This window comes from Phocoena sinus, chromosome 1 (genome assembly GCF_008692025.1).
Source record: "Phocoena sinus isolate mPhoSin1 chromosome 1, mPhoSin1.pri, whole genome shotgun sequence".
In the NCBI taxonomy this organism is placed as follows: domain Eukaryota; kingdom Metazoa; phylum Chordata; class Mammalia; order Artiodactyla; family Phocoenidae; genus Phocoena; species Phocoena sinus.
Genome location: NC_045763.1, coordinates 137,670,333 through 137,695,023, shown reverse-complemented (window position 1 = coordinate 137,695,023; position 24,691 = coordinate 137,670,333). Strand labels below are relative to the sequence as shown.

At 45.4% G+C, this 24,691-nt stretch overlaps 1 protein-coding gene across 3 annotated transcripts in view; it reads right to left on the bottom strand.

Annotated features, from left to right (window-relative positions):
* The window catches only part of CACNA1E (calcium voltage-gated channel subunit alpha1 E), a 298,455-nt gene that overhangs the window by 133,114 nt on the left and 140,650 nt on the right, over window positions 1-24,691 (bottom strand). For all 3 annotated transcript variants that reach the window (XM_032650563.1, XM_032650564.1, XM_032650565.1), the window contains exon 7: window positions 5,855-5,958. In XM_032650563.1, the coding sequence (XP_032506454.1) occupies window positions 5,855-5,958 (104 nt within the window). The remainder of the gene's footprint in view (window positions 1-5,854; window positions 5,959-24,691) is intronic.

Below are 24,691 nucleotides of genomic sequence, written 5' to 3'. Positions count from 1 at the left end.
GCCTGCAGGTCAATGGGAACATGTATCCCAGAGATAAAACCTTCAGAGCTTTTCCCTGGCTTATGAGTGCAACTCCCAAGCAACCTCTTACTCGAAGGAGAACGCCTCCATCCCCTCCAGGGGCATGTGAGAACCAGACAAAGCAGGAGAGAGAGCCCATGCCCCCCCCCCCCCCCGCCCCCCGCAGCCCTGTACACAGAACTAGCTGCTGCCGAGCCCTCTGCAGACACCAGTGCAACCCAATACATGTTGCGCATCAGAACGAGAAAAAGAAACCAGGACAGAAATATTCCAGACCCAGCCTGTAAGGCCCCTATTGTTAACACTCTTTGAAATGTTGGAATTTATTCACACCAGCTGTTCCCAGCTGCCGCTGTCACTTCCTAGGCTTCTCCAGAAGTGCTAAGGAGGCATAGGCCATGCAGTTCTGTTTCATCTCCCAACCTGAGGAGGCCGCCTCCCGGTCAGAGAGGAACTGATGGCCTCGCGGCAGGTTCAAGCCCAACATCACAGGCTGCGACTCAGATGATAGCCACCTGCACCTAACAGACAGAGTAAACGAACATCGATAATATCACAGGGTGTAAGAGCTGACGGCTACTCCATGCCAGACCTGGGCTAGGCTTCTGCCTGGGAGAGGGATGTGCCTATCCCATTTCACTGAGGAGGAAGCAGGCTCAGAGTAACCTGTCCAAGTGCACAACGCTAACAAGCGGCAGGGTTAGGATCTCACCCGTGACTGTCAGATGCCCGAGGTCACATTTCTCCCAACCTCCCATGCTTTCCCACCCAGAGAAGGATGTAGGAGAATTCAAAGATGCAATTCCAAACTAGAGCTAGTCCATCAGAGTGGACGCGCTCAGACAGGAATTGTGTTTCAGGGCAGTGCTCTGTCCCATTTCCAGCTCTGTTATGACACATCCGCAACCCACACTGGAACGTTATCTGGAACATCAATGACCTGTTATTCAATAGTGAGAATCTGACTTGAATTTTCTCAACTAAAACGTGGACAAGTAAGGACAAAGAATGTCGGATAAGATTATACAAACAAGAGATTATCCCCTCAGTAGAAATACAAGAAGAAAGAAGTCTATGGTCAGGTCCCTCCTGGGCAGTCATTGAGGTAGAGCAGGTGACTTGTAGCTATAGGCTATGTGGAGAGAATTACCTATTGAGCATAAAGGATGTCAATAAATGCTCACTGAATGAGTACATACATAAGAAATCGCATTATGTCTTATGACTCGCCGCTCAAGACATACACTATTAAGAACTTCTTCACACTGTCTCTTGTCCTTCCTTCATAACCATTTCACAAGTCACCCAAGGCTCTTAGTACCACAGAGTTGACTAATATGGCTGTTTCCTCCTTAATCCTCCTGTATCTGGTCTCTCTCCAGGCCAATCCTCCCCCCACGATGCTAGACGAATAGCCTTATACAGTCCTTTCATCCTGCACTTTTTGTGTGTGTGCAGTAATTTTAAAATTTAATTTCTATTTTTCTCCAAGTCATGCATGTTGAGTTTTAAAGTCAAAAGTTTTTAAAGCTTGTAATGAAAAAATAGCAGCCCACTGCCTCACCCCTTCTCACCCCTGAATCTGACTCCCCAAGGCAACCACTTATAACTCTTTTACCTGGTTCTTCTAGTATTCATTTCCAATTTTATAAATATTATACTTACACAACTGTTCTTTCTTGATATTTCACTTTTAGTTATCACTTAAGGACTTCCCCACTGTAGAACCTAAGATTTTAGTCTTTGACATTCCCTTCTCCTCCCCCATCCTCTTAAGGCAATTATAGCACCATAGGGGCTATCTCAAAATCCAGTGTGAACAATGTACGTCTGATTGACAGCTGAGCGGTATGGAGTACTTACTTTGCTTCTATTACTTTAGTGGTAACACTTCTGTATTTTGTGGAATTAATTGCTTAGATTGGTGTGTGTGTGCAAATACATATAAATATTTATATACTCATATACATAGTTTTAGAAAAAATTAAACTCTTGTAGGTAGAATAATACACATTGGGAAACATTAATTTCATTGTTTTCTTAAACACATTTTTAGAGCCCTCTGTCATCCTACTCAAATCTGAACTTGCTGCTCACTAGGCCTTCTGACAGTTATTATCCTTAAGTTCCCTTCATCATCATCTTGGAAATCTCCTTTCTTTCTCTCTAATGAATCCCTTGTTTCCATGAGTCTCGGGCACCTTCTCTTTCTTCAATTAATTCTTTATTTTTAGTGACTCACATTCTCCAGTAACTTCTTCAGAGAAAGTGTATCAACGTATTGCTATTCCATCCTCACAAATAATTGCTATTTGGGCTAGGTATAAACATTCTATCTTGGAAATTTTTTTCCAAAAAATTTTTTAGGAACTTTTCTATCGGTTTCTAACTTGCAATGTCATGGAGGTGTCCAAAGCCATCCTAATTCCTGATTCTTTATAGATAAAATTCATCTCCTTACTAAGCACCAGAAGCTTCCAGAATATTATTTTACTCAGATGCTCTGAAATGTCATGGTTTACCTTGGTGTAGTCTCTTCTCAGCTGTTGTGTTGAGTGCTCAGTTGGCATTTTTATTATTAACTCACTTGTTCCCTTTTTTCTCCACACCCACCTCCCATCTCCTTGCCATACAAACAACCATTACACTATATTCAATGTACAGTTTTTATCTGAATGAAGTTTTATGAACTGTATATTATGTGTACATGTATTTTTAAATTTACGTGGATGGTATTATACTGTTTCCTTCTTGTTTTCACTAAACTCTGTTTTGAACATGTACGTGGTCTTTGTTGCTCCTGACTGTCACATAGTATGTCATCCAAGAGTTATGTCCACCTAACTACTCTCCTAGTTATAGGTACCCAGGTTTTCTCCAAGTCCCCACCATCAAAAATGAATGCTAGAAAGAATATCCTTTGCACGTGTCTCAACTGATCTTTTAATCTGGCGGTATGAGTTTATTAGTTCTGAGAACATTTTTGGTATTTTTCTTTGTTAATTTCTTCCTCTCCATTTCCCTATTTTCTTTACGGAATTCTTATTAGTTCAATGTTGAACCAATCCTCTAATTTTCTTATTTCTGTTCTACTTTCTGGGTGATTTCATCAACTTTATAATCCAACCATTTACTATTTATTTTTATTACATTTTATTAATTTTACATTAATATAAATTTTACACTAATTATTTTACATTAATTTCCAAGAACTCTTCTTAACTGCTAAATGTTCTCTTTTTTTATAGCAATCTGCTGCCTTGTGGATAAAATAATTTCTCTTCTATCTCTGTTGATATCAATTATACTTTTAAAAAGTTATCTTCCGCTCCCTGCATTATTCATGTTCCCTCAAGTTCCTTTTTCCTATTTATTATTTTGATTTTGTCTTTTGTGTTGGACCTTTTCTTTGAATGCTGATGACCCCTAGCCGTGTGTTTATATTTTTTTTTTTTTTTTTTTTTTTTTTGGTGTACGCGGGCCTCTCACTGTTGTGGCCTCTCCCGTTGCGGAGCACAGGCTCCGGACGCGCAGGCTCAGCGGCCATGGCTCACGGGACCAGCCGCTCCCCGGCACGTGGGATCTTCCCGGATCGGGGCACGAACCCGTGTCCCCTACATCGGCAGGCAGACTCTCAACCACTGCGCCACCAGGGAAGCCCCGTGTGTTTATATTTAAGAGCAAAGCACAAAAGGCTTACTGGAAACTCCTGCACGAATGGTTGGGGCTTGTAGAATGCTGGGTGTAGTGGTTTGACTGGTGGCCCCCTCCCCCAAAGATAGGTCCACATCCTAATTCCTGGAACCTGTGCATGTTCCCTTATTTGGAAAAAGGATCTTTGCAGATGTAACTAAATTAAGGATCTTGAGATGAAGAGGTCATCCTGGATTATCCAGGTGACCCTAAATCCAATGTCAAGTGTCCTCATAAGATGGAGGCAAAGGGAGATTCTAGACAGAAGAGAAGGAGGCAACTTGACCATGGAGGCAGAGACTGGAGTGACACAGCCACAGCCAAGGAATGCCTGGAGCCACCAGAGGCTAGAAGAGGAATCAAAGAAATTCTCCCGTAGAGCCCTTGGAGGTGGCATGGCCCTGCCAGATTTTGGACCTCTAGCCTCCAGAACTATGAGACAATTTCTCTCACACTTTTAAGCCGCCTAGTTTGTGGTAATTTGTTGGGGCAGCCTCAGGAAACTAATATGGTGAGCCTCACTGAAGGTGAGGGATGGGACCATTTCTCTGATTACCCTCAAATATCAGGATACAGACGTCTTTTCTCTTCAGATGGGTAGTTCCCCCATAGGGGAAGGCTGTGAACTCCACCACATTGCTACATTTTTGAGAGCCAAGCAGTGGAAGTGGGCTGGGAGCATGACGTTCAGTTTGTGGACTTTCATGTAACACTCCCGTTTTCAGTACAGAATATCAACCCCACCTTGATGTTACTATTCCACGCTTCTCTGATTCAGCCTCCTCAGAGAGGAAGTCTTCTAACTTTGGCTGGGGGGGGCGGGGGTTGGGTGGGACAGGCACGTGTGAGCAGTGTCTGGGGGAAGAGATCTAAGGTACCAGGGAGAATGCATCTAGGAACTGGGGAAAATCCTCTTGTTCTAGAATCCCCCCCATACCCCAGCTTTTAGACATACCTGGTGCCTCAATTCCTGAGCCTTTCTCTCATTTTGCTTTTTTCTTGGCATTCCTCGCTGGAGGAAGTGTAACCTCAGCTTTCCTGCCACTAGATTAGTTACCATTTACTGTCTTCAAAAGTTCTGTTGACATCTCTCATCTATTTTCATATCCCCTCCTGTTCTCTTTGTCACTGTGTCCTTTGAATATTTACTTCCTGTGTTAGTGGACTTAGATGTCCAACTTGGTTCAATCTGCCACGTTTAAAGAGAAGGACCACCTTATAAATTTCCATTTCAAGAATGTCTGCCATTCAGACAAGAGATTATGTTCAGTTTTGCTTAGAAAAATGAAAGCCTCTCTAAGGCCCTGTTTTAGCCCTCCTATTTTATCCTTTCAATTCCCAAATGAAATTTCCACTCAAGTTAAATTTGGTTGCATTCTAGTCTCCTCACTCTCCATGATGAATCCCATTTCTTCATGTTTGTTTATGGTGTGGTGCTCAACTTCCTGGAATATTCACTCCCATATATTCTATTTTATTCTATTACATATTTTGTATCCCAAGCAAAATCCCAATCCTTTATGAAACCATTTCTGATAGCTTCAGACTATATAGATTTGTCCCTCCTCCAAAACAAATGAACTGCATCTTATATTAGTCAGTAAAAGAACTCCTGTTCCCTGTTTCAACTGTTTGTGTTGTCTTCTCAGCAAAACGTAAGTTTCTTAAAGGCAGAAACCGTGCCTTATACTTTATGTGCTCTTTGCAATGGCACTGAACATTCAGTACTTTTTAACTGATGTATACTAATTCAAGCCACAGATATGGAATTTGACGTCCAATACACAATAGAGTAAGAACCTTTTGAGGGTAAAGCCTGTTTCTTATTAAACATCGTATGTCTATCAACCAGCACAGTGTTTGACACAGAAGGTCTCTGTTGAGTGACAGAATGAAAGGATGGATGGATAAATGGACTCGCATTAGCTACCACGTTCAAGGTTGTACCAGTCTAAAGACTTTTTAGTTCCTAAGAATACTAAAGATGATTAAAACGACGGTTCACGACTGCCTTTCCAGAATCTAGAACAGCTTTTAGCACATAGGGGCTGCCCAGTTGATGAAGGTTACATGAATGAATCTGCAAGGAGTCAGGAACACTAGTTTATCGTTAGAAAGGAGAGAGAAACATTTGGCTTACCCAGAAAGCACTCCCAGGACGAGGTTGAGAACAAAGAAGGATCCAATGATGATCAGGGGGATGAAGTACAGCCAATTCCAGGTGGCTCCTAAGGCATCGTTGGTCTGAAAGGAAGAAAAATGGTTCCTTAATACTTCATCAGAACCACCCGCCAGGTGAAGGCCTCTGTTCCTCCCGCACATATAGGGTGATGAAAAAGCACAGTGCAGTACGGTTAAACACTGCCTCACTTCACTCCCAATTTAATGTGGTTGTAGATTAACTCATGTTCTCCATGTACACTGTGAAGGGCACCGTGTCAGCCACACATAACATCCTGAATTGGAATGGTCTAACACCCTCACTCGGCAGGTAACTGAACCCAGAAAGGTAAAATACTTTTCTAAGATCATGCAAATAATCACTGGTTTTACAGTGTTTGGTGATGTGGGTTCTAAGCCTTTGTACCCTAAACTGGGCAAGTTCTCAAAAGACAGAGGCAGGCTGTGTCCATCACTTTATTCCAGGGATGCTGGCAAACACCTTGACAGGTTGCTTGGGAGAGATTAATGTCATCCACATCCTGCTCAGCTCGTGACCCTGGGCTCTGGCTTTCCTTCCTCCGTCATAGTCCAATAGTACAGAGCTAGATCAGGCCTGGCCCTGGGAAGGCTCTAGTAAAAGAAGGAATAAATCTAGATTTGAAGAGTGATCCCTTGCGCTCTCTCTAATGTGAACACACAGTGAACTAAAAACCACATGGAAACCCATATTCTGGATTCTTATACCACAAGTGAGACGCAAGGCCCTTGAGTGGTAGGGGGCTGCGGGAGGATTATATGACATGTCTTAGCCAAAAAAAAAAAAAAAAAACAAAGCAACTCTCAGTAGGATGTCTCATTAAGGACCTTTAAACAGTTTTGGAGAATTCTGAAAAGTCCTAACACATGGACCTCTCAACTAAGCTTTGCCTTGACTGTCTCTCCTCATGATATCAGCTCCTAACAAGTCCACCTGAATTGCATTTTACATATGCAGGGCTTTGAATCCCCCCAATCCCACTCCACCCCTCACACACAAACTTTAATACCTGTTTGAAACTCAAAAGTTTCTGCAAAGATATTTTATTCCCAATTCACTGGAGAAACAAGGCCATTCAAGTCAAATGCCATGCCTAAAATTCACATGCTAAATTAGTAAAATGAAGATCTGAACGCGGATTTTCTATTGCAAAGTGTTTCTTATCCCCGTGAGTTACCTTTCTCTCCCTCTCACTACTAACTTTGCAAACATATTTTGATTCATTGTCTTCCTGCTTCCCATGGGCTTCTATGACATTCTATCTTGTTTTTCCCCAAATTATCTCATTTTCCTTCTGCCTCCCATTCAAATATGTCAGTCTATAAAATATAGCCTCCCACTGATCATGGCAGCTATCACTGTACAGTAGATTTTTCCATTAAAAAATAGCTTCTAAGGCAACCTCTTTCACCAAGCTCGTGTCTTTTTGTCTTGCCCCTATGCTGTTCAGAGAGATACGTTTGCAAATGAAGCAGAATAAAAGTTAAAAACAAACAAACACCTTCTGAACTGTATGAACAAAAGCAGAGACCTGCCAATTTCCGTGTATAAGATCTAGGCTCTTTGGTTCAACCAGGTCTGCTCAGTCGAATGTAAGCAGGGCAGATTCGGGTCAGACCGCAGAGAAAATTTCTCCTGATATCAGAAGGAAGATGCAGAAGAACTAGATGCCAAGGGCCACAGGGGGTTTTAATGGACATAGGAAGCTAGTCTTTCTGAGATAATTGAGACATGGTTCTTCCTGTGACCTACAGGATGGACCGAATGATCTTTGTATAACTAGCTCTATCTTTATCCATGACTATAAATGCAACATTTTGTAAAGACTGGTTAGCATGGATGCTTCACCGGTGGTGCTCCAGATCAACAAGTTTCATTCACCCCATGGCTTAGACAGTCACCCCACCCTGAGAATTCTTTGGCAGCAAGAACTGAGTCTGCTCCCAGCACCCAGATCACGGCTCAGCTACCAATAAACATTAGTTGGTGTCAGCAATGGCAATGATGAAATTGTGACGTTTAATCTGTTTTTGGTCCCAGGAGTGACTGTGCTACGTTTTGAGGATGGCTAGAGCAATTTCGGTTGGGTGACTATTTGCCAGAGATGCTGCACAGTGAAGAACAATTCCCAAATTGTGTTCTCCTCGTTGCTAGCAATCTGTAAGATGTTCATGTGTTCTGTGGAAAATGAGCTTCTGGAACCAAAGAAATTAGGGAAACAGAGCAGATTATATTTTCGTGTCAGCCTGTGAGAAGACCCACCAAAAAGGAACATTATTAACTTTATTTCCTCCATCATTTCTTACACTTCCTTGATTACAAAACCTCCTTTTCAACGGCAATCTATTAACATATCAGGAAATACAGCCTGTGAAATACAGGGAGAGAAGGACTTCCCTCACAGGCCCCGAGTCTGGAATGTGCTTCCCAATTCTCTAAAATCCTGCTGATGGAGAGTGTCCTTTTACTCAGTGTGCTGTGCGAATGTTTTGGTTTCGCTTTAACCTACATTAAGGCAAGAGCCTTCACTGTCTGCTCATTTCTGTATCTGGCATCTGACAAAGTGTTTGGCACACATAGACGCTCAACCAATCAATAAATGACCACAATTTGAGTAAGATGATTCTCGTGTTTAAAATATGCCAAACAAAATTCATTCTGATATCCTCCCCAAGCTTTGTCTGAATTGCTTTAAAAGAAAAAAAAAAAAGTCATCCACCATGGTACTGGGGCCTGTTGGATGAGAAGAACAGAGGAGAAAGGGAAGAGAAGGAGAAAAAGAATATCTGGGAGGACCCCAGCACCAGCGGCTAGGGGGTTAATAAGCCTAGGGGGTCATTAAGGATGACTGACAGCTTATAAGGTTCTTCTGGAGAAAGCAGCTTGACAGCTCCCCGAGATTATTCACAAACCTTTTAATAGACTTGCCCTACCCTCTCTACACCTTCCGCCTCTCCCTCCGGCTTCCTCTTCCCTCGGCCCCTCCCGTTCCTCCTCTCCAGGTGGCCTCACACCCCCACCTCCCATGCCTGTCAGTGGATCAATGACAAGGCCACCAGGACAGGGGAACACACCTCAGCAGGAAGTGGGCAAGCCCAGGACTTCATGCTTCCCTCCTCCAAAATGGCAAGGTTCTTTCTAATGCTGATTAGAGCTTCAATCTACTTCTGATTCATCGTTATTAAAACCTTAAAACTGTCCAGTGTAGGAGAGACAACTACTGAAGTGTCTTTTGAGATGAAAAAAGAAGAAAGTAATCGACAACTCTGAAGGCAGCAAGTGCCCTGATACCATATGAGGTGGGACTCCGTAGCGCCAAGCAGAAAGGTACCAGTTCAACCGCAGAGTTGTGACTGTGTTCCCTCTGGGGTGGGCATGTGTGTCTGTGACACAGCAGGACACGGGAGAGAGGAGGGGCTGCCTGTGTGAGAGGGAGAACCTCTCCCTTTCCTTCTGTCTCCCCTGTACCCCCTGCTTCTGTGACTCTCCCAAGCACCTTGCCTGCGGGAGCATCACACTTCATTCTCCCTAGCAACTCTTCCTTCAGGGCCAGGGGACAGCTGTGCTAAGTACTCTTCGCAAGATCCCGGGGAAGGAGACCTACAGCTTTCCAAACATGGTCCACTGGATTCTGGCCCCAGGAGAGTGGACCCTTCCCTGCCCAGACCGCTACTGTGGAGCAGCTGAAGTGTAAACCAGCCCCTCACTGCAAAGACAGCTGCACACAGAGTACCAGCTTCCTCCTCCCCACCATTCATGGAACACCTACTCTGTGGCAGGCAGTACACGAGAGCGCTTTTCTTTGGGCAACGTCCTCTTATTTAAGATGCTGATTCTCCTCCCACCGACCCAGTCAAGCCCCCTAGACTTGGCAAGCAGGCTACCCTCCATCTCTCTCACCTGCTGATTCCCTGACACACACACACACACACACACACACACACACACACACACACACGCGCACACACACACACACACGTGCGCAAGATGGGGCTGATGACAGAGAAAGCAGTCGGGGGTGGCGGCCCACCCTGCACAGGGAGTGCTCAGCGGGTACCAGGCCTGACACAGTGGGAATGTGTTCCTTTGGGAACCCACCTGACTGGGGGTGGTGAGTGCACCCACTCCCTGCGTAAACAGGCACACATGGCAATTATCACATTAATCTCCGGGTGATGGGGGAGATGGTGGAAGGCAGGGGTGGGAGGAGGACTGGAAAGAAGGATAGAGATGGAGATGACAAGAGGCAGGGGGTCCCTGCCCAGCCCTGGCCTGGGTTGCAAAGACAGTACTATAGCTCCCATCCTTGGAAACAGGCCTCCATCAGGGTTCCACAAGGCTCTGCAGAAAACAGGCTGAAGGGCCTCCTCCTGGATGTCCACGCCTCTCACAGAGCAGCTCTGGCCAGGGAGGCTGAATGACATATAGCTGAGTGGGGAGGCTGAGTGAATTGGAACTGGGAAAAAAACGAGGATACTTATTCCAGGGTCCTTTCAGAGGGAAAAAAAAAAAAGGTCTCTCAGGTACACCTGCTTCCCAGGCTGGAGGTGGCACCCGCTGGCAAGCCCTGGCCTGGCCTGCTGCAGGCTCAGCCTGGGCACCATCGGCATCATGGGCAGGATAATTCTTTGCAGTGGGAACTGCCAAAACGCCTGGGGGCAAAAACTGGCTTCAGTTGAGAACTGCTGGCCTAGAGGCTCTGCCTCAAAGAGAGAGCTTTGGAACTGCCAAGTGAGCTCAGGTCAAGGGAGGGCTGCAGCAGCCACCCTGGGCTGTCAAAGAGGCCAGGCCATTCGTCTCAGCAAAAGCATCTGTCCTAGGCCTCTGCAGACCATCCCGGGGAGAGAAAACTCAGAGAGGGCAAGAGGTGGAGGAAATAAAGTTAACAATGTTCCTTTTTGGTGGGTCTTCTCACAGGCTAACACAAAAATATAATAAGGAGGCCAAAGACGATTCAACTGCTTACCACCTCCCCTGAGGGAATGATGCCTGGGCATCCGGCACTGCCCAGCTGACTTGCCTCGCCTGGGCCACTCACTTCATTCCAGCACCAAGTGTACAGCTCCTTTTCATCCCAAGGGACTTGGGACTCGGAGTCCATGTCTCAGAGCCTAAAGGCCATATTTTGTTCAACAAATTTGTGGACCATGTACTAGGCAACAGATATCCTCCTAGGAACTGGGGATAAATGATGAACAAAACAAAGGCCCTGGCCTTCATGAACTAGTATAATGGGGAGACCCACATTAAATAAGTGAGCTCACACATACTGTGCGGCTTTAAACCGAGATGAGTGTGATGAAGGGACCACCAGGGAGCTGACCCACAGGTGCATCTGATCTGGTCCAGGGGGTCAGGAAAGGATTTGCTGAAGCTTTCAGAGTAAAGAGTCTCATGACAGTCTAAGAAACTACCTTGGCAGGAGGCAGCAGAGGTCAGAAAGGCAGAGAAAACGTTTATCATGGAGGTGAAAGAAAGAGGAGGAGGAGGTTAAGATTAAGAAATCATAAAAAACACAGTCATAAAAAACAAACTTATGGTTACCAAAGGGGAAAGGGGGTGGGGAGGGATAAATTAGGAGCTTGGGATTACCACAGACACACTACTATATATAAAATAGATAACCAACAGGGACCTACTGTAGAGCACAGGGAACTCTACTCAATGTTTTGTGATGGCCTGTAAGGGAAAAGAATCTGAAAAAGAATGGAGATATATATATATATATATATATATATATGTATATATATATATATATATACATGTATATATGTATATGTATATTGTAAATCAACTACACTTCAATTAAATACAAAAGGTTCAGAAGTGTCAAGAGGTAGGGGACACGTGAGAAGAAAAACGAGGGCAGGGAATGCTCTCTGGGAATGAACTCCTGCCTTCCTGCAATAGCAGCCCCCGGGGCCCCGTGTGGATGTTGTACTGAAACATACACGAATCATAAGGGCACTCTTAGTGGATTTTTTCAAAGCGTACATAACCGTGCAGCCAGCACCCAGATAACCCCCAGGGCTTCCCTCATACCCCTTCCTAGGCACCATCTACTTCCCTCAAATGTAACGTTCTCCTGACTTCTATAACCATCAGTCACATTGGCCTAATTGGAAAATCACATCTGAGCATTTCCTGGCATGTCCTGAGCCATCCCCGTTCCCTCTTTGCTCAGGGACTTATATTCAGAATAGCCCCCTCATACCCTGCCTCCTAGCCTCCCTCCCTGTCCGGCTCTCAGCAGCCTGGATGTGGCAGATTCTGTGCTGCCTCCATCAGGTCTCCTTTACCAGCAGGTGTACCCACCCCCCTCCCACCCCAGCAGCTCTGAGTGTTGGCTGCTAACGGCTCACACCTGGATCCTCCTGAGAAGTTGGCCCCTGGCTGACAGACCCTCCTCATCTGGGAGTTTATGCCTGTCCACGGGGGGCAGTGACCTGGAACCAATAACTCACTGATGCAGGGGTGTCAAGGGCCCAGCCCCTTCACCTCTGCATGGGACAACTTCTGTGGTGTAACTCACTGTGGAGCCATCTGGGGGATAAGACAAGCTAAAACGTCTGCAACCACACCTTTGCCTAGTATTTTCTCCTGACTTATTCTACTTCCCTCCTATTGGTACAGGCTTCTCCCGAAAGCAGTCCATAAATAAATCATTGCCACAAAAATCTCTGTCCCAGAGACAGTTTATAGGGAATCCGACTTAAGCCATTAAATCCCTTTCTCATCAGGTTTTTTTTTGCGGTACGCGGGCCTCTCACGGTTGTGACCTCTCCCGTTGCAGAGCACAGGCTCCGGACGCGCAGGCTCAGCGGCCATGGCTCACGGGCCCAGCCGCTCCGCGGCATGTGGGATCCTCCCGGACCGGGGCACGAACCCGTGTCCCCTGCATCGGCAGGCGGACTCTCAACCACTGCACCACCAGGGAAGCCCTCTCATCAGGGTTTTGACCAGCCTTACAAAGCAGGTAACATCCTGCCCCTGAGTCACATAGATAGATGGTGGATGGTGTTTCTAAGGGCAGAGTCACTGCCCTTTGACCACACCTACATTTTAGCGAAAGGACACAATGCCCACCCAGCATACCGTACAACCACTGGGCAAGTAAAGCTTGTGGATCATTGCAATCTGGTTTCTTGTATACCAGGAATGCTAGCCACAGTCTTGGAAGATTATGAGAACACACTATCCAACCCATCAGTTAGTAGAAGAGGAAACCAAGGTCCAGGTGAGCAAGGTGAAGGGGTCCCAATCTAGAACCACAGTGGGTCAACTTCTTGAGGACACTTGACTCTCCATATCTCATTTGGTTCCAAATCTCTTAAAAGCAATCCTACTCATACTGTCACCACCTTCTAGGGGAGAACCACATTAAAGAAGAAGGCCAACACTAGGATCCGGCAGCCAGAACATGAAAGCTGTATTCCCAGTCCCCAGGCAAGAAAGAAGGGTGGGGGGAGCAGGTGAAAAGAGTGAGGACAGAGAGCCCCGAGTGCAACACAGCCACCTGCTGCCACCCAGCAAGGAGGCAGAACCTGTCAGTCCTGGAGGCAGGGCATTTCATTATGTCTCAGATCCCTGAGCATATCTAATGAATATGCTAAGTCTCCCCCACACAAACAAGCTCCAAAGGCAGCATCTGGCTTAGCCAGGGGCCTGTGATAAGTAATCAAGACTCTCTACGCATTCTGGCCCTCCCAAACCCTCCCAGACTGGATGCCCGACAGCCACTTTCTCCACTTGCCTGGACTGCCAGTGACGGTCACTGATGCAGCAGTGCCTTAGCCCACATGCAAAGCACCTCCAGGAGGACTTCCTATTGGGCATTTCACCACCTATTCTTCCCCTTCTCTGACTAGTGGAAAAACAGAGCAGGACCAGTCAGCCAAAGAGGAGAACCAGAAAATATCAGCTCGCCCACCCTGGTTCACAGGCAGTAGCATGATTCCAATGAGACCACCCTTGGGAGCTCTGCTCAGTATCATGGACCAGTAAGCACTGCCTCATTTTGGACGTGGGCGGTGATCACCACTGGTGCTGGGCAGACAGGTATTGACGTGTCCGTGAAAATCCATCCACACGCCTGGGAAGAAGACTCAAGAATAAATGTCAAAGTGAGGGAGGATGAGTAGTGCCACATCTGACCAGGAAGGCTGCCATGACGTTGTCCACGCCAAGTGAGAGTCTCAAAACCCACAGAGCTCGGAGCCCTGCTGTGCCTAAAAACTCTTTGGTTAAATCCTAATAATTCCAATATCATTGTTATGTGAGGTTTATTGTCACTTCCCTTTCTGAGCCCTGGCCCGGAAGCCCAAAATGGAGATGAGAGATACTTTCAAGATCTTTTAACTGTTGAAGCTGGGTTTGGGTTACACAGGGGCTCAATATTCTATTCTCTCTACTTGTGTGTATGCTTGAAAACTTCTACAATAGAGGGTTAAAATTTTTCCCCAAATAAAACTGTATAGCTTATTTATATGGTTCAGGGTCATATGTGGATTTTATGATAACTGGGGGTGGGGGGTAGGCGGGGTAGAAATGAGTGATTTTGTTTAAAAATCTTTTTATACTTTTCCTATACTTTGCAACTTTTCTGCAGTAACTAAGAGGTTTTTGTTTTGTTTGTTTTCATGGTCAGAGAAAACATATGGGGGGCGGGGGGGAAAAAAGCCAAAGAGGAGGTCCTCCTGCCCAGCGACTGCAGCGGGGTGCTGAGGAGGCTGACGCTCCTGGGGCCACTGGGAAGCCGGACAGTCGACCATGCAGTGAGCCACCCAGGCCAGGATGCTGCACTGCTCTGGGAAAAGGCGAGTGTGTTGTTCTGATGCCGCCATATGTGGGCTGGCCAAAGTAGGCCACTTAGAGAGGACGCTTCCTATGATGATCAGCTAACACACGTCACCCTTCTACACGGTGGGCTGACCAGAGACTGAACGTCTTTTTGCAAGAAAGTCAAGCACCAGTAAGAGCTCAGAGAGTGAGAGAAGACAGGAGTCTCGGAAGACCCTTCCTTTGAGGCCCAGGGACAAAGGGTGCACAAGGCTTGACAGATCCTCTGCACTGTGAGAGCTTTGTGTAGGGTCCACTGTATTCTAGAAAGACTGTGCTGATGACACCAGGGCAACAGGTCTTCAGCCAGTTCCCCAGCTGGTTCTCGGCTCTATCCTACAGTCCTCGAGGGTCAGTCCTTCTGGTTACCATCATATACTGCATTTCCATGAGTCCCTGGTCCCCTCCAGCTAACCAATCACTATTTCCCATTCATCTAACATGAATACTGTAACTTTCATCATCTTGCAGTACATAGAGCTAGGAGGAATCACAGCATCTTGCACAAACCCCTCATTTTATGGATGAAGAACCAAGGGACAAACGTTAAGTGATTGCTGAAAGATACCCCACTAGTTGATTACAGAAGCAGAACTAGGACTTCTGATCCCCAGGCTACCCTGTATAGCCCTTGTATTCTCTACCATATCATTTAGTACCGATAAATACGTATGGCCCTGCTCTCTCTGGTTATTTTGTATGTAGTAGTCTAGCTTCATGCTTTCCCTTGGAAGCTACCTGAAGGTGAAGACCACGACGATGTGTCTTACTTCTTCTGAAGGCTTGGAGCACGGAGCTATGAACATGGCTATCGGATTTCATAAAGAAAGGAGTGAGGCTAGAGATATCCTGGAAGGCTTCCTGGGGCTGTGCCGTCACCTGGACTTGAAGTAGGAGAAGGATGTAGATTGGCCCATCAATGGAGGAAGAGAGTCCAAGAGAGGGAAAGAAGTGGGAATGATGAGGCCACAAAGAGTGGCTGTGGGCAGTGGCGAGGAAGGCAAGAGGAAGAGGAGTAGGTCCTGGAGGACCCTGAATGGTGGTCTAAATGTTTGGATTTGCTCACTCCCCAAGAGCTCTTCCTTCCTTCTACCCTCTCCTCTCTGTGCCAAGCCATGAGTTCCCTCATACTGGAGAACACTGCTCAGTCTCTGGAAGGCTTCCCCAAGGCGTGTCACTCTGCTTCTCTCCAGAATTTCCCAGCGCTTAGGCGTACCCCATAGCAGCATATATATTCATTCAACATTTTTGAGTGTGTACTCCGGACAAGATGAGTGAGAAAGGAAAACAGTCCTTAAGGGCCTTGGTATCTGTAAGAAGGCTAAGTCATGAGTATAAATGCCTATAATTGAAAACAAAACATTAAGTGCTGCACTTGGGTTTTTATTTGTACTTATTTACAGGCCCTCTTTAGATGTATTCTGTCTCTTTCACATATTGGTCCTCCCTTTCCATCAGGGTTGACTGGTTCTTAAAGACAGAACTGCATCTTTTATTTCTCTGTTCACTCTCTAATGCCTAGAATATTATTCTACAAACAAGAGATGCTCAGTAACGTTGTTGACTACCAGGAGATTGTTAACACCACTACCATTCTTCTGCTTCACAGGCCTGCATGAGTTTCCTTTCTCTGGAAATAAATATATCACCCGTAAAATGGCATCTCTGTTGACATATAGCAAGAACACTTAGCTAACTCAAATATTCAGCACAGCATATAAGAGCAGACACTCAAGAAAAGAGCTTCAGGTCATCATTTTTCTTGGCTTTCATTCCCTCCACAAAGAGCAGGTGAATTAATTTATCACTGAACATCCCCGTTTTAATTAACGATTGCGTGTCAAACACTAGGTAAGGCTGGTGAGTGCAGCTGGTTCCCTGAAGAAGCCCCAGGCCAGTTAGTTTCATTTATTTTGTGGCCAAGGGGGCCACTCTTACTCCTTGGTAAGAACGGCTTGAAAGCAAGAAACCATGCCTTTGAAGTCTTTATATCTTCAGATTCCAAGAAAACATGCTCAATTAATCTGCATTGGTGCTGATAATTGGTGATAATGAAATGCCCAGTCCCACATGCCTATTTATCACCTGAGGGGCTGAGAGTACCTGGGTGAGGCTCTTCACTCTGGTCCTGCTGGATCAGAGTTTCTCTAAGCACACTGGGCTTGGAGAAACACAAGTGCCCAAAACGTCACTCCACTCAACTCTCACAGCAGCTGGCAGAGCCTGGCTCAGCCAGAGTCCCCAAGGCAGTCACCTCCACTTGTGAACAGCTTTGTCCACTCACCCCAGCGCTAGACAAATGTTATTTTCTATTTGTTCCATGATGTGAAAAAAAAAATGGGAATCACTGTGCCAGACGACCATCTGTCAGGGACATTGAGGAGGGAATTCCTCGCTTGAGTAGGTGCCTACATCAGACAACAGATGTGGGGTCCCTTCCCACTCAGACCCAGATTCCTCACTGTGCTTCTCCTCTATCTCATGGACTCGAATTCTCCGGTTTCAATTCTACCACTCCCTCGAAACCTTCTCTTTTCTCATCTCCTGATTTCTCCTGTCTTGTTCACTCTGCTGCTGCCCTCCTAGTAATTCACCTTGGTTCTTCTTCTTTCCCCTAAGATACACGGAGCGCATGCCCCAGCTGAGCTCTCCCATTGGTTTGGGGGCATAACAATGTTGAAACAAAATACAGATAATAAAGTAATAATGTTCACTGCTTCCCCAATCTGGGAACCATTGGAAAGAAAAATCTCTTTTGGCCTTTCCCATTCTTTGTACAACTTTCGTTCCTGTTCATTAGGGTGGAATGTACTGAGAGCAACCACGATGGGTGACTAATACAGGACTGCATATAAACTGTCGGATGGCAAATCCAACACGGACCCAGTCAGACCTATTTCTGGAAGTACTAAGAAGACCTGATTAAAACATTTTTATCTCCACATTTTCCTTTGACTTATACCCTAAGGCTCTAGTGTAATTGAGAAGGAGAAAGAATCATGGCTTCCATTCGTTAAGCATCTAGTTAGTCTACGCTGAACAATGAGCTAGATGCATAACAACCGTGTGTAGGAGAGGTGCAACTGTAATTTCATATGTTAAAAACAAACAACAACAAAATCCAGGCTCAGAAAACCTGAGGACTTGCCCAAGGCCCCGTAGTCAGTATGTTACAGAACCCAAATCCAAACCCATGTCTGACTTCCTCTTAAGACATGACATTATGTTGCCTCTTGTATGGTGGGAAAGGGGGAGAGAGACAGAAATAAAAATGTTGTTTTAACGTGGAACATATCTGAGAACAGAGCTATGCGTGCAGGTATTTACAATAGCAGTGCCAGCAGAAGAAATAGTTTCTGACCAATTGCATACTGCGATCCCATCTGAATGTTATGTTGTTTCAACTCCTCTGACCTACACCTTAAGGCAGTGGTTTCTTCTCTGCCCTCGATGTCTGATAAGGTTGGAAGGACTTGTCACAGCAAGTTCCCTGGCTAGTAGTGCAACAGTCACTCTGTTGCCAGGGTGATCTTGTAAAGTGGGACGCGTGGTTCCCAGCCACGGCTGGCTTCAGGCTTCAGAGCAGGGGAAAGTTGTCATTTCTAACCAGCAACTCTCACCCTGTCTCTCTTCTGCTTAAAACCCTCCAAAGGCTGCCCTTGCCAAATCCCCCACCACGTGCGACCCCAGCCCAACCTCTCTGGCTCATCTCACAGCCCCCATCTCCTCGTATACCAAGTCAAGTGGCCACACCCCACTTCTTGCAATTCCCCCATACGCCACGTTCTTTCACAGCTGTATGCTTCTGCACATATCATTCCCACTTCCTAGAATACCTTCTCTGCCTTTTTCACTTGGAAAGCCTCTACTCAGGCCCTGATGAAAGGTTACTTTTGCCAGGAAGCCTTCCCAGAGTTGGTTGCTCTCTTCACTCTCTGCATTTAAGGCTACCATGCCACTCAACTCTACTGTAATCATGGCTTGCTGGTATGTCTTTCTCTACAAGACTTGACGCCCCACAAGAACAAGGAGGAGGTCTTATTTTTCTATCTGCCCCAGAACCCAAGTTAGCTCTCAGTAGGTGCTCAGCAAGTGTTCACTGAGTGAACAGATAAATGAATAAGTTAATAAGCTGAATGTATGGCTCTGATTAAATCTAAGACAAGCAAAAGAAAGAAAAGGTGATGAGAAAAGATTTCTTAAAGAGTTAATTAAATGCCTAGAGGTTTCTTTTATCACTAAGAGGGCAGAGTCACTGGATGATTAGAGGGGGTTTATCAGGAATTATCACTTGGTAAGCCCTTCCCAGGTGTATCATGCCACCGAAGGACTTCATCCTCTAATCCTCTCCAGAAGAAGAAAGGCTTTATCACTCATCTCTGATGAGCTCAGGAAAGAATTAAAAACAAAACTGGTAGCTTCTGCCACTTCATCCAGCTACAGTTTCAGCTGTAAAGCTGGGTTTGAGGGAGGCAGAAAATACAGACTTGATTCTCAACACGGATGTGGACAGTGGTTCCTGTAGGGCCCCATGCAGAGATTAGGGGAACTCTCCCTAATCTCGAAACTAGAATAGTGAAATTCATCTCTCAGCGGACAGTGCGGGGTGGAGTAGGGGGAGGTAACCAAGAGGGGAGAGAGCAGCCCCTTTGGAAAAGCAGCAAAAAATGCAGCCTCTTTGCTGTGGCCTCTGGGCACGAAGGTGATGGGGAAGAAAGCATGTCTCAGGGAAGGTGACCCTAGTTCTCTCAATGTCAAAGGTAAACTTGAAACTTTCTAGATCCCAGCCGGAGGGCTCTGTGTTCTGTCCTCTTAAGCTTGGTGAGGTAGACATGTTCTTTTTTTTTTTTTCTTTAACATCTTTATTAGAGGATAATTGCTTTACAATGGTGTGCTAGTTTCTGCTTTATAACAAAGTAAATCAGTTATACATATGTTCTTTCAGCTGGGAATTCTTTTAAGCCTCCATCTAAAACCGCCACTCATCCTCTCAAAAATAAGAAATGCTTTGTCAAAAATCCTGGCCATCCTTCAAGGCCTTTGTTATACTCCATCTGGATGAAATGATGCCCTGATCACCCAGCCAGGGCCGTCTGGTGCCCCAGGGGCTTTTTGGACTTGTTCGGAGATCCTCTAACTCTCACATTCAGAGCCAGCCCCAAACCATTATCTTGGCTAAACCCTGGTGATTTATTTAGTCTGAAGAGTATAAACTTCTCTAGGCAAACTCTCTTGATATTCAACATGAGGTCACACAATATCAATAAAAGTCAACACTTTTTGGAGAAATTACTATGTACATTTTGCCCACATTTGCACATTTAATCTTTTCAAGAATGCTTTAAAGCTGATAGTAGTACCATAGCCTTTTTCTCCAATGAGGAAACCGAGGCACAGAGTGGTTAGCTAACCTGCCTGAGGTTGCACAGACAGTAAGTGACAAGACTAGAACTACAGCCAGCAGTCTGAGAACTGAAACACAGAAAATGCTCCACACACATGACATATTAATATTATTTAAATAGGTTAAGCTCAGTTCCCTTTAACCCTTGAAAAAGGGGGGGGGAAAAAAGAATGGATGAATCACTATTATTTTTTTAACATCTTATTTGGAGTATAATTGCTTTACATTGTTGTGTTAGTTGCTGCTGTATAACAAAGTGAATCAGCTCTACGTATACATATATCCCCATATCCCCTCCCTCTTGTGTCTCCCTCCCACCCTCCCTATCCCACCCCTCTAGGCGGTCACAAAGCACTGAGGTGATCTCCCTGTGCTATGCAGCCGCTTCCCACTAGCTATCTGTTTTATATTTGGTAGCGTATATATGTCAGTGTTACTCTCACACTTTGTCCCAGCTTACCCTTCCCCTGCCCTGTGTCCTCAAGTCCATTCTCTACATCTGCACCTTTATTCCTGTCCTGCCCCCAGGTTCTTCAGAACCTTTTCGTTTTTCTTTTTTCTTTTTTAGATTCCATATATATGTGTTAGCATACGGTATTTGTCTTTCTCTTTCTGACTTACTTCACTCTGTATGACAGACTCTAGGTCCATCCACCTCACTACAAATAGCTCAATTTCGTTTCTTTTCATGGCTGAGTAATATTCCATTGTATATATGTGCCACATCTTCTTTATCCATTCATCTGTCAGTGGACACTTAGGTTGCTTCCATGTCCTGGCTACTGTAAATAGTGCTGCAATGAACATTGTGGTACATGTCTTTTTTTGAATTATGGTTTTCTCAGGGTATATGCCAGTAGTGGGATTGCTGGGTCATATGGTAGTTCTATTTTTAGTTTTTTAAGGAACCTCCATACTGTTCTCCATAGTGGCTGTATCAATTTACATTCCCACCAACAGTGCAAGAGGGTTCCCTCTTCTCCACACCCTCTCCAGCATTTATTCTTTGTAGATTTTCTGATGATGCCATTCTGACCAGTGGGAGGTGATACCTCATTGCAGTGTTGATTTGCATTTCTCCAATGATTAGTGATGTTGAGCATCCTTTCACGTGTTTGTTGGCAGTCTGTGTATCTTCTTTGAAGAAATGTCTATTTAGGTCTTCTGCCCATTTTTGGATTGGGTTATTTGTTTTTTTTTGATATTGAGCTGCATGAGCTGCTTGTATAGTTTGGAGATTAATCCTTTGTCAGTTGCTCCATTTGCAAATATTTTCTCCCATTCTGACAGTTGTCTTTTCGTCTTGTTTGTGGTTTCCTTTGCTGTGCAAAAGCTTTTAAGCTTCATTAGGTCCCATTTGTTTATTTTTGTTTTTATTTCCATTTCTCTACGAGGTGGGTCATAAAGGATCTTGCTGTGATTTATGTCAGAGTGTTCTGCCTATGTTTTCCTCTAAGAGTTTTATAGTGTCTGGTCTTACATTTAAGTCTTTAATCCATTTTGAGTTTATTTTTGTGTATGGTGTTGGGAAGTGTTCTAATTTCATTGTTTTACCATCTCATCTAAATATTTTGCTTGCCTTGTGCAAGGAGATTGGTGTCTACTTCTAAGCCTCTTATCATTTGCAAGTGATTGTAATATTTATCACACCAAACAATGATTATTTACTTGTCAGTCCCCTGTACAAATTGTGAAATATTGGAGGACAGGGTTTTGTGGTTCGTTGTATAGCGTACCTGCTATAGTACCCTGAATACTGCTCAATTAACATCTGTTGCACTAAAGGGTGAATGAGCTAATCAAATCCTTTAGAATCGAAATGTAAAGGAATATTCCAGCCATAACTAGTTCAAATTGGATGAACACAGTCTAGAACAGTGGTTCTCAAAGGTGGTCCCTGGTGCCCCAGCATCAGCAGCTTTGGGGGCCTTGTTGGAAATGCACTGGTCCGAAGGTACCAGTAGAGACCTTCGGATCAGAACGCTCGGGATGAAGCTCAGCACTCAGCCATCTGTGTTTTAACAAGCTATTCAGGTGATGCCTGCTAAAGCTTGAGAACTAATGGTCTAGGGAAAAAAATAAGTCTGCCATGGTAGCCTCAGTTGCTATGCTGTTGTATCCAGGAGTGCAAAAGACAGATCTGAGGAAGGAGAAAGTCTGAGGTTGAGTGGGGAGGAGAGAAGATGACAGAAGGGTGTGGGGAGAGATGGAGAGGGAGGAGAAAGAGGGTGGGTGAGAAGGAGAGATTCATCTCCTGGGAATGAAATGGGTTCATGATCTCAGCAGCATGTTGCCACAGCAACAGGTCCAGCACCTCCCCCACCCCCTCCCCAGGATGACCAGGCATTAGACACACCTACGCTGAGGCCTGAGCCCTGCAGAAAGATTTAAGCTTCAGCAAGTTGGAAAAGCACAGTGAGGGGAAAGCTTATAGAATTAGCTCCCCACACAGGCTCTGGCCCCCAGGTGCACTCCTGGAAAGGTCGGTTCTTCCTAAGGTCAGTGATCAGTCCCAACAGGCGGTGAAGACACAGCCATGTGGGTTTGCTCCTCTGCACCCCAGCTCACAGCCTGGCTAGGATGGCTCTGCTGCCCTACAGAACTCACTGTGAGAAAGGATGAGTGGCTTAAGAGGAGAGGGAGAGAGCCCACCATGTTGCAGGGGTGGAAGCAGAGGAGGGCATAAGGAGACAGGGCTCAGAGACCAGGGATGGATTACTCCAGAAGCCAGAGCGGGAGTCCAAATGGGGAAGGAGAACAGGAGCGGAGCTTGCATGCAGATTCAAGGGGCTCAGGGGGGAGAGCAAAAGGGTAGTGAGGAGCAGAAGGCTCTCAAGAGCATCTCGGCCCTTAGCTGGGAATGGCTGGAGCTTCCAGGGCACCCACAAGGCAAACGCACATCCGACTGGCTTCCCTAATAAAGGCAAGACAGGGGCTGCAGGAGGACACTGAGATAAGCAAAACGCACAGTGTTCCATATGCTCGATGGAAATAACTCCGGGAAAGCGAGTTTACAGCCAATTAGACATTAAAAGTAAGATATAATTGCTGTTGCTATGTTTGTTTCCAAGAAGAACTGTGTTATGATTAGACTAACAGGCTAGTGTTAGAATTCTGAGCAAACTGCATGGAAGACTTAGTCTCGCTTTGTCTCCGCGTGAGAGAAGAAAGAAGGTGAGAAAAAGATGAATCAATAAACCACCACTATGTTCAAGGTATCCACCCTCCGAAAACCCCTGTGAAGCCCTGAACCGTTTTTTGGAGGGGGAGAGGGGGACTAGGGGAGAATATGCAGAGATTTCTCCCATCGGATTCCTTCTAATCCGCATTAACAACCCAATGAAGTCATCACTGCAACTCCCATTTTTATGGATGAGGACACAGCCCAGAGAAGTCAAGGAGCATGCAGGTCATAAAACAAAGACTGGGGTTCGAACTTACTTCTGCCTGACTTCAAAGACCATGCTCCTTTACCCACAACAAAGGGCACAATTCTGTCCACAAAAATGGAGGTGGGGAGAACTGGTGGTCCACAAGTTACCCAAGGGCTGTGTGCTATTCCAGCCGGAACTGGGTGTCTCTCACTGGACAGGTTATTCCTGTGAGATGCTATAGTGTAATGGGAAAACACTGGCCTCACCTCTTATTAGTTCTGTGACAGTGCGGACGTCATTTAAACTCTTAGTGCCTCAGCTTCTCAACTTGAATAATGCGGATGATAATCTCTCTCATGAAGCAGTGCTGGGAAGATTAAATGAGAAATATAGTGTGATAGTTAACACCCACCCCACCCCACCACGGTATTAGCTGTGGGATCTTAGGTACGTTACTTAGCTTCTCTGCCCGTCAACTGATTAATCTCTAAAATGGTTGGACTAGGAATAATGCAGCTAAAACATTCAGCTCAAGGCGTGGCGTGGCACGCAGAAAGCATGTGATAAGTGGATGCCATGTGTTCTACTTCTAGCCAGCTCTCCTCCTCGGAGAGCACAAGTCCATCCCACAGCTGCTGGGACCTTTGACTCATACAGGCTATATTTCTATTCAGCCCAGAATCAAATCCATCTGCATGGGTCCAGGGGGTACACATTTCATTTCCACAGCATTGACATACATCGTCCATAACCAGGACGTGCAGAGTCTCAGCAGTAAGGAACTTTATAAATGAAATCCCTCTGACAGAATAACTTTGTAAAAATGGGCCACACAAATCAAACAAGGGAAGTAGGTTATATGAACTATTATTAGTATTCTTGAAATATTAAATATTAAACAAAGTTCACATCTGTAAAGATAAGTGTTTCTGACCTGACCCTCCAGCCTCCCTGAGAGATAGACATAAGCTCCTTGGGGGACAGTCGATCCCAGCACAAGTCTCCTTCTACCCCGCCTCCTACCAAGGTGACACAGAAAGCCAGTGACAGTGCTTGGAATAGAAACTAGTTCCCCTATTCCCAAACCTGTATTCTTGGGTTACACTATATCCTCTGTAATTTGCTCCTGTGGAAGCGTAGGTATAAGAGAAAAGGGGAAAT